Source organism: Gallus gallus, chromosome 20 (assembly GCF_016699485.2).
Source record: "Gallus gallus isolate bGalGal1 chromosome 20, bGalGal1.mat.broiler.GRCg7b, whole genome shotgun sequence".
NCBI lineage: Eukaryota > Metazoa > Chordata > Aves > Galliformes > Phasianidae > Gallus > Gallus gallus.
Window position 1 is genome coordinate 5,427,740 of NC_052551.1, and position 9,825 is coordinate 5,437,564.

At 50.6% G+C, this 9,825-nt stretch overlaps 1 protein-coding gene across 4 annotated transcripts; it reads right to left on the reverse strand.

Annotated features, from left to right (window-relative positions):
• Positions 1–1,424: 1,424 nt before the first annotated feature.
• On the reverse strand, positions 1,425–9,163 carry BLCAP (bladder cancer associated protein). 4 transcript variants are annotated; one of them, XM_046902780.1, is made up of 2 exons: positions 8,897–9,163; positions 1,429–3,061 (listed from the first exon to the last, which is right to left on the reverse strand). In XM_046902780.1, exon 2 carries the CDS (start codon positions 2,983–2,985, stop codon positions 2,722–2,724), a length of 264 nt encoding a protein of 87 aa, XP_046758736.1. In that variant the 5' UTR covers positions 2,986–3,061; positions 8,897–9,163; the 3' UTR covers positions 1,429–2,721. The 4 variants fall into 4 exon arrangements, with proteins under 4 accessions (NP_001289070.1, XP_046758736.1, XP_046758737.1 ...); XM_046902781.1 differs by having other exon boundaries at positions 8,408–9,009; XM_046902779.1 differs by lacking the exon at positions 8,897–9,163 and adding an exon at positions 4,994–6,571.
• Between the last annotated feature and the right edge of the window lie 662 nt (positions 9,164–9,825).

The window sequence follows — 9,825 nt, forward strand, 5'->3', positions numbered from 1 at the left end:
CTGGAGCAGGCACTGCACTTGTACGGGCTCTGTCAACCTGCAGCACACAGGCACAAGCTGTGATTGATGATGCTTTTGGTACGCGGTCGGGTTTGACCTGTTCTGCAGTTGCAGGCTGGTTTTTCACAGTCTCTTCGTAGAGGATGAGCTGAGGATCAGGGCATTAGCATGGGATGTGATCTCGGCTGGGTTCCTGCTCTACCTCGGGCTGTCTGTCTGACCGTGATGAAGTTGCTTTAATTTACCATCTTCAAAATGAAGATGGTATCTCCGCGCTCCGAGACGTCAGATTGCACTCCGTGAGGGCTTTGTGCATACATTTGGGGCAGGAGCACCATGAAAAGCACGCTTCTTACACATCGGGGAGAGATCTTTGTCTTTCTGTCGCCCCTGTCCCTCTTTTGAAGTGCTGTGCTCCCCACGCCAGGCCTGGCGTTGGGGAAGCCGCAGCCGCGTCCTGGGCCGGGCTGATGGGTGAAGGCAGGGTTTGCTCTCACCCAAACTGTCTGGCTTTGTGGCTAGGATTTATTTAAATTGCAGTGAAGTGCAGCTTGGTTAGTTAGCAACTCAAATGGGCTCTTAAAAGAGATGAGTGCGTTAGCTTAAATAAAACAATCCTCCCAGCTTAAATAAACAAAACTTAAAAGCCGCTCAGAGCGCTCCGACTGCGCTGCCATGCCTTGCAAATGAGAGGCGTACCTTTCCCTCCTGCTTAGTTATGCTGTAACCATTGACAGCTACAGGGATCCCCGTCAGCCTGCTTGGTGTCAGAGCTGTCACGTCTGCTCTTGGTGATGTGGCACACGCTTTGAAATGTAGAAACACTGATATGCCCTGGATGCTTTCTGACTTGGACTTGGTGGCTAAGAGTGAGGGCAGAGGTTGGTTTTGGTTCCAGCAGCGCATTTCAGCTCCCACGCACGCTGATAACTGCGAGGTGCTGCTGGCTGCAGCCAGGCACGGCGCTTACGTGGCCCCGTCTCACCCAGGGCTGAGCAGAGCTGTGGGCAGGGCAGGGGCTGACACGAGGCACAGCACTGGGCAGCGTGGGATGGGCTCAGTGTGTGTCTGCAGGGAACGCTTCCCCGCTGGCGTGGGGATTAGGCTGTCAGCTCTGGGCCTTAGTTCTTTAAGCTGCAAGGAAAGGAGAGGAATCTGTCATACGAGTGCAGAGATGCAGCCAGAAGCTACCTCCTGTGCTGTGTGCAAAATGAGCTTGTTTTGGGGACTGCCAGTACGCTCCTTGGCTTGCCCAGGGTTAGGTTAAACAGTTCACAAGGAGTCAGTACTGAGTTACAAGGCAAACGGGCTCTGCCTCTTGCTAGAGACTCTGGCATTACTGTGCTGGGAACAAAATGATACTGAGCTGCGTGACTGCTGGGCTAAGGCATCTGTGATGAACAGTAGTCAGGGCAGTAGTCCATAGACCAAAGTTTATAAAGCTTTATTAAACATTTTGAACAGCTGTGCAATGAACAAACAATATTCCGGAAGTTTCACAATTTCATAGCCTGAACTTCCTTGGGACAGCAGCAGCCACTTCTGCTGCGTTCCCCTTTGAGATCGAAGATGAGCAGATGGCAAATGAGGGAGCTCTCTGACACCGTAGTCAATACTCTGTGTTAACCTAGAGTTTCTCACAAGCAAGCTGCTGCCCCAGGGAAGGCTCCCCAAGAGCCACTGCTACGGAGAGTACTGTGCAGGGCAAAGCTCTGCACAACAGTGCCCATGTGCGAGCAACCCACCACCAACCAGGGGAACCAGGGAGAAGTCAGAGTAGTACCCAGTGCCTCCATCACCAAGCCATAGCATCAGCACCTTCTGTCACCCTCGGCCTGAGAACACTGTCACTGAAAATCATGTGTCCACTAATGGCATCAATGGCTTCGTGTCATGCCTCCACCTCAGGATCTTCTCTTGCTCTGCCCACACCCTGACGTTTGGGTCACTGTTTAGCTTTCTCAGGTGAGGTTCGTAGAGATTCTGAAAATCACACATCTTGTTGCAGTCAATAGTTCAGTAAACCCTGGAAATCTAGCAGGGGAAGAGGCAGTCTCTGCTGCCTGTGAGGCTTTATAAAAGCAGCAGCATAACTGAGGCTTTCAGGCTATGATCTTGGAGCATTAGTAGTTCAGAAAGCACTTGGGCAGTGCACACATCTCTTTGGCAGGCTGAGCAGGAGGAGATGACTCAAATGCCTCTGGCTCCAGCAGCTTTTGGCCAAGTGCATCTGTGAGCTGTTGAGCTGTTGTCCATTGATCAGCAAGGTGGGAAGGCTGGCTCCCCACAAACTGAAGGATGGAGTGGATCCTGGAGCTACTTGAGCAGAATCGGTGTTAGACCATCGTGGCCAACAAGAGAGTGACACGCAACTCCACCACCGTGCAACAGTCAGACAGAGGCCAACAGGTCTTTCCTCCACCAGTTCTCAGGTAGGAGGGCTGGTGTCCATTCCCAGTGACATGGGAAGGAAAAAAGATTTCTGCTTCTAAAAAAGCAGGTGGCGCTGCGAGAGTTCACACAGTAAACAAGTCAAATTTCACAGGCAGAGTGGGAGGGCTGGTCAGGAATTTACCACTCTAGTCCACACATACGTTACAGGAAATAGGCTGTTTTTACTTCAATCACATGCCTAACACACCCCCACCCTCCTCCCTAGACCCTCCCCCCCTTTTTAAAAGCAAAACCAGAGCTGTCAGCAAACTGGAAGATAATAGTTTTCTAGGTGCCCACTATACTGGGATCGTGAGCTGATTCTGGCAACTGGGATCCTGTGCAGTGATACAAGAAGCAGTTCCCCCAGCAGCTGTAGCAGATGAGGAACAGAGCTGCCAGGAAGACCAAGGCACAAATTGTGCAAGGTTTCCGTTCCAGGAGGAAACTGAGCAGGTAGAAGCCCATGAACATTGAGTGACTGAACCACAACGCTGGGTTAAGGGGCTTGGGGATGAGCAGGACAGGCAGCAACCACTGAAGGCAGTACATCGTGTCTGGCTGGTGGGGCCTTGTGGCAGCAGCAGTTGGGTGCTCCAGTCTCCAGCAGCTCCTCAGGTGGGCTCTCCTGTAGGGGGGAAGTTAAAAATACAGTCAGAGACACTCAGCAAACAGATCAACAGTAGCTCTTCTCCTACAGCTTGTCCATTCTCAAGCATTGTATGCTGCTGCTGTTTCAACTTCTAGTACTAAACTCTGGTGTGTCTCAGTTGGTGGAAACTCTGCTTTCTGAAGCCTACAGCTGGGGATAAGATTCTCTATTGCTGATATAGAAATGTATCCCTTGTGTGCTCTGTTTCTTAGGTTCTTACTCTGGCTAATGGTTGACACTTTTCTTTAGCACAGTGCAGACACAGAAAGGTGGAAGGGGCAACAACAGAAAGGAAAACAAGCTACTGCAGCCTTTTCTACACATGTATTTATCCAAGGCTGCCCAAAGCCTAAAAGCGATGGGAAAAACACACGGTTGAGTGGTAAAACTCATAGGTGGTATAAAGGAAGGGAAAAATGGCAGGTTTGGTGCTTAGCCATGCTTATAGGAAGTATTAAGAACCCAAACTGCTTCCTCCCCAAGCACAGACCCATTCTAACGTCTTAAACAGCAGAAGAAAAAAATAATACAGGCATGCAGCTGCCCAGGAAAGCCCCGACAGTGTCCATGCTGCAAAACAAAGGGCAGGACAGTCCCTGCTTAAGGGATTTATAATCCTTGCCAATCAGCTCAAGTCAGATAAGACAAAGTATGCAAATGAATCAAAGAGAGGACAATCTCAAAATGGCAATTTTCATAAGTGCAGTAAACACAGGATTTCCTCACTTAGATTATCATAAAACCTTGTGGAAAGAGTGAGCTTCAAGGGCTGCTAACCAGGGATGGCAGCACACCAGAGGTCCAGGAAAAACACTTCTATCTTTAGCAACTAGATCAAATACACTGTGCTGTTTTGATTTTTATTTCTAAGCAATTCAATTCAAACATTCATTCAAGAATTTCAGAGGGCTTTAAAAATATTAAAATGCCCTAGATATATTTTTACCAAGACAGAACTATTGAAAGAGGGCAAAAGAATGGAGTTCAGACATCTAAGATAGCAGCATTACAGGCTAGGAGATATTCTTGGGGAAAATAACAGACAAGATTTCTTCAGTTTATGAAGCAAGGAAAGAATGAGATGGGGTACAAGGAGACTATACAAGGGAGAGTGCTGAAATAGAGCTTGGGAAGTGGGCTCTTCCCTGTTATCCTATGGTACGTCATGGTGATATACAGCCAACTGAATGAAGCAGCTGCCAGCCAAGGCAGAGAAGGAAATGCAAGAGGACAGCCCCAGCCTTGCTCCAGCTATGCAGACCCTGGTCAGAATAATCTTTTTTTTTTTTTTTTTCTAGCAATCCTTTTATCTGAAAATATTCAGCTGACCAGTACTGTCAGAAGGATGGAGGGCTGAGCTGAGCCTGTTTGGATTAGAGCTGGGGGTGTGGGAAGGTTAGAAGGATGAAAGAGTGAGAAAGTAAACAAACAGCACATTCCTCTGGCTCCTGTTGGCAGAAGAAGGGATTTCCTGGCAAAGGGAAAGGGAATGAGGGAGTGCACAGAAGAGCCAAGAGAAAACCACACATGATTCTCTTCCAAACCCCCACTGAGGTCAGATCTGTGTCTCACAGCTTAGTAAGCTCCTTGGTACCAATCAGCTCTGGTGTCAGAAGCAGGAAGCACGCTGCCATCCACTGTGTACCTAGCAGCAGGATCTATTTTAATGTTAGTGAAAAGTAGCGCAGGCCAAAATCTCCAGGGCAAACAAATTAAGAGTATTTGGGAGAAGTATGTTGTGCTGGCTGTCCTGCAAGAGAGTACTCTCCTGCAGAGAGGACAGCTGGGGTTCAATTAGGCAGCCGAAGGAATAGGGAAGAAGTTATTTTACATTGCAATGTAACTCAAGTAAAGTTGAAGGAATAAAATCTCAGTGCTGGTCCTATCTTATGCAGCTCATCTCCTCACATCTTCAAGGGCAAGTCTAGTCCCACGCCAGTTTTCCTCATCTGCGAACTGGGATTAACGATTACTCATTCCGTAGCAAAACATGCTGTCTGCTGGCTCTGTGAATCAGTTAGCTGCTTCTGGAGGAAAAAGTAATGCTGAATCATTAGGTAACTTCTTAACTGGGAATTATTCTGAGAAAAGATTTAACAGAGATTTAAATAGATAGGTAAGTGAACCCTACTACCCCACCTTCTATTTCCTGACCTGCTTAGGCAGAGATCACATTGCTTTGAATAAGCTAAGTTGTACTAAATCAACAACCTGCAGTCATCCTCCTCAGTGCTCTCTCCCTGAAGTTTCCTGCAGTCTCTTTCCCACTACAGACACAGCTCCCAGACAAAGTTAATCGTTGTTAAATATTGGCACTTCCTGGAAGAGCCAGCTGCTTGCAGCAATCAGTAAAACCACTCTGCAGAATAAAGAGACACTTCATAGTCTTTTTTTTACTATCAAGTTTTATGTCAGTGCCCTTCAATCTGCAGAACTCTTAGACTTCAAACAAATGTAGACATTTGAACAGTTACTCTTGTATGTGTATTCAGTTTGCTCTTATTCTCCTGTGCCTCTTAACTGTACACCAATTAAGGGCTGAAAAAACTATTGTCTATGTGATCCCACAGCTGATCCTAGACAAGGTAACTGCTACTTGAAACTTTCAAACTTTCACATCCCTGTATTCCTCATGGGATTTTCCATAATTAAGACTCATGCACTTCCCCACTCTTCAGTGTGAAATCCTTTACACTGCAGGCAGTGGGATGAAGTTCTCTTTCCAAGCTATCAATCCTCCTCCTGCTGCCTCCCGTTGTCAGCTCTTCACTGAACAGTGAAGTATCACTCCCCTTAGTGCCCAGGAGAGGAAGTCCCTTCTTGAAGCTGTAACAGCATGCAGATTATGCAGATCTGCCTAGATTCTCAAGCAATAGTCTGCTGGTGAAACTTGCAAATGAGACATTCCTACCTTGCTTTCCTTGTCCCCTCCTCGTGATCCAAGCAAAAGATTACCGTGTCCCAGAACAAATAATTACCTGTCATCCAACAGCACATTTACCATCTCCCTGTTTCACAACACACCCTGCTTTCCCTCAACCAGTTGCTCTTGTTCTCCCCTGCCTGTGTGACTCATCTCATTCTTTAGCAGCCTGCTGTCCTGCTATCCTCAGGAGTGCTCAAGTCATCTGACTTGGCGGCCGCTGAGTCTACCACCAGTTCCTCTTCATGTACCACCTCGGGCTCCTCCGCAGCCATCAGAGCCACACCACCTTGCTTCAGCCCCCTCGGCAGCACGGCACGTGATACTCCTGCTCCTCTCTCCATGGCCAGCATTCTGGGCTCCCCTCAGATCTCCAGGCGCTGCTGCAGCCTCTTCCCTACCAGCTCCTGCAGTGTGGGGAGGTTCCCTGCACACTTCACTGGTAAGCAAACACCGATGCTTTTCCACATGCCTATTAATCAGTTGCAACCACGTGCAGAGTCCTCCCTTCTCTCATCTTCCTCCCCAAGACCTCCTTCCTTCTCTCCTCTTCCTTCCCTCCCAAGACCATTCAAATCCAGCAGTTCCTATTGGCACGTTTGTGGGGAGGACTTTCAGATCCCTATGTAAGCGTACAGGCACACCTTTCCCACCCAGAAAGAAAAACAAAGCTTTAATGAGGACAAGTCAAAGGCGAGTAGCCCAGCACAAGTCTAGCATTTTGCAGTGGATCATTTACATTCTGTATTAAATCCATGTGAGGAGCTAGCAAGGTGTTCCTTGGTATTGCACAAGCTAATCCAGAGATCGTGAGGCTGAGAAGTGTTCATACCCAGCAAGTTCTCTGTATCAGTATGCCAGTACTGAGTTAATATCTTTCTTGAGAACGTCTTAGCTCCTTAAGCAGTCCACTGACCCCTCTCCCAGGAGCTCAAATTCCTGCTTGGGAACTAAAAGCCACATATCTAGATACAAATCTCCCAAGTTAAAGTGTGTGTATGCTTAAAGCATGCCTCAGGGATGTGCACTGAGTTTGTTGTGCATACGGCTCACCTACAGTACAGTTTGCTTAAAACAGTTCAAATCCAGAACCTCATTGCAGCCATGCAGCTTTAAGCTATGTGTGTGTGGGCAGAACTTCCTGCTGCCAGCATGTGTTTAAAACCAACTTCCAAATACTGTCCAGTGTCCAAAACAGCTGCTAAATACACAATATCCAAAGCACTGGGGGTAAGAGGTGAAAAAGCTATTAAGTGACTGTTTTTTTTAATTTATTTTCAGCTAAGCAAAACTAGAGTAGGCTAGCATTCTACATGTCAACCCTATCTCTTAAAAACAGACATACAGAACAACCACGAACCACAACTGTTTGAACTTTTAAGACCTATTTGTAATATCAGAGATTTAATGTCAGCTTTTATTCTAGTAATTCCAGCTGTTTTTCTGTGTTTTTGTTTTTTTTTTTTTTCTCCAGTTTAAGTTTATCTGCCAGTATGACTCAGCTGGAAAAAGCCTTCCATTTCTGGCAAAAGCCTTATGCCATTCTGGGATAAGTTCATGCCTTGGAACACTTGCTGGAGACTCAGGAATGGTGCAATAGAATTGCAAACGCTTTCCAAAAGAGCAGCAAATCCTTGATTAATCGAGCCTCGGGGGTTACAAAGTGTTCTGGTTTCTCAAGCTAGAGACAATCCGCAGCACCGCTCCTTTCATGGAAAGTGTGGACATCTGCTAAGGCACTTGTTACCATTTCCAGGGCTGCTCTCTAGAGCTTCATTACTTCACTGGGGAATTGATCAGACAGTGTCCAGTTACTGCACTGACCTGCCTGCTTGGACAGCAGCACAATTAGAGCCAATAAAGAGCTGATAAACCTCTGGATAGGAGAGAGAGGGCAGCAGGAAATCACAGAAGCAGAACCTTAAGTCAGTTAGCTCTATGGTAGAAATATACAAACATCAACATCTGTCAAGTGCTGCTATTTTCCTTTGTACTAATTTAATTATCACTGGATCTTATTCCCCACCTCCTCGGCCTTTATTTAACTGCCAATAATCATAACATTCCTGGCCTATTCCACGTTCCCTAAAGAACATCATTTTTCACGTGGACCGCCTCGGAACTTTCTGTGTCTCCAATACCACGATGTGCGAATGTGAATACAGCCTGACGGCTCAGATTGCTGCCTCACAAATACAGGCAAAACCACAGTGGGTTCTGAGGAGCTGTGACACACAGGTTGGAAAGGGGGAAGCCATTGCACTGGGACAGCATTTGTAAGATGGGTTGTTTTGGTAGCAGGCTCGTGAAGAGTTCAGCGCTGTGGGCTGCATTTGAGAGCTTCACGTATAATATTGCTTAGATGTTGTACTAAGGGCCGTGGTTTAGTGAGAAAATACCGGTGGCAGGTGGATGTTTGGACTGGATGATCTCGGAGGTCTTTTCCAACGCTGGTGATTCTACAGTCGTGTTCTATTCTATGCTCGTGTTGTACTCGCGCTCAGGACGCGGCGAGCGCCGCTCGTACGGCAGAACTTATTGCGCTGCCTGCCTGGGGGTGGCTCGGAGCAGCCGCGGGGTCCCGCGGAGGGCACGAGGCCGCGCGCCCCGTACCTGCTGGGCACGGCCGGGCTGGGGGCCGCCTCCGGGCCTGCCTGAGCTGGGAGGGGCGCCCGGCGCTGCGAGCACAGCTACAGAGGAGGGGGGCGAGAGAGCGGCGGGGGAAGCAAAGGGTTACGTCGACGGCCACAACCTCAGCGCTGCCGCGGCCCGAGCCCGCCGGTGTCACGGCGCTCCTCCGCCACCCCTCCCGCCCTCGGACGGCCACCTCCGGCGCCGCGCCACGCCGGCAGCGCCTCCCCTCCCCCCCGCGGGGCCCGGGCCCGTACTCACGGCGCGGTGCCGCCGCCTCACGCCGCCATCCCGGGCCGCCTCCGCGCGCCGCGCCCTGCGGAGGGACAGAAGAGGAGAGGCCGCTTCAGAGCCGCGCCGACGCCCTCCCAGGGCCCTCTCCTCCCTCCCTCCCCGCCTACCCCGGCCCGGCCCGGCCCCGCCGCCCCGCACCAGCTCCGCCGCGGGCCGCGCTCAGGCGGCGGCGGGGGCAGCGCGGCCGCTCCGTCAGGCGGCGCCGCGGGCAGCCGCGCGGGGCGGGAACTGCGCCTGCGCGGCGGATGGCGGAGGGAGCCGAGAGCACTGCGCCTGCGCGGCGGATGGAAGCGCGACCGGAGAGCACTGCGCCTGCGCGATGGTCTCACGCGGGCGCGCGCCTCCGGTGGTTGAGCTGCGGCTCTGTGCGCTGCGGGCGCGCGTCCGTGACGGGCTGCGGAGTGAGCGTCGCTGGTGTAGTAAGGGTGAAGCGGAGCTGTGCTGAAGTTCTCGTGCTTTGACAGTGGCGCCGTCCCAGGTCACACCACGGCACGTGTCCTCCCGCTGCTGGGTGCCAACGGCAGCAGAGGGGTATCCTGTGCTGCAGCACGGCGGGGGGGGCGGTTCAAAATCTGCCTCTGTGTGCTCGTGGCTGCTCTGAGATGGCAAGTAAACCCTGGGGGTGGAAGAGGGGACGAGCAGGCGGCTTACTGACCACATCCGATGGTTCGTGTGCAAAGCGGCTCAGCCGTGGTGCAGGCTGCAAGGAGGGCACTGGAACGTGGCACTGCACAGAGCAGGTGGCACTGCACAGAGCAGGTGGCACCACCTCCGATGGCTGCGCTGCCCCATAGCTCTCTGCATCTGCTCCCACTGACTGCAGCACTCTGCTACGGCCCCGCAGCATTCGGGGCAATGCGGTGTCAGGAGACAAACCCAACGAGGAGCAGCA

Coding starts and splice junctions, on each gene's coding strand:
- BLCAP (XM_046902779.1), bottom strand. CDS start 5,034: ATGAGGAAAACTGGCGTGGGACTAGACTTGCCCTTGAAGAT. Junction 3,062..4,993: donor CTAGACTTGCCCTTGAAGAT/GTGAGGAGATGA, acceptor TCCCCCCTACAG/GAGAGCCCACCTGAGGAGCT.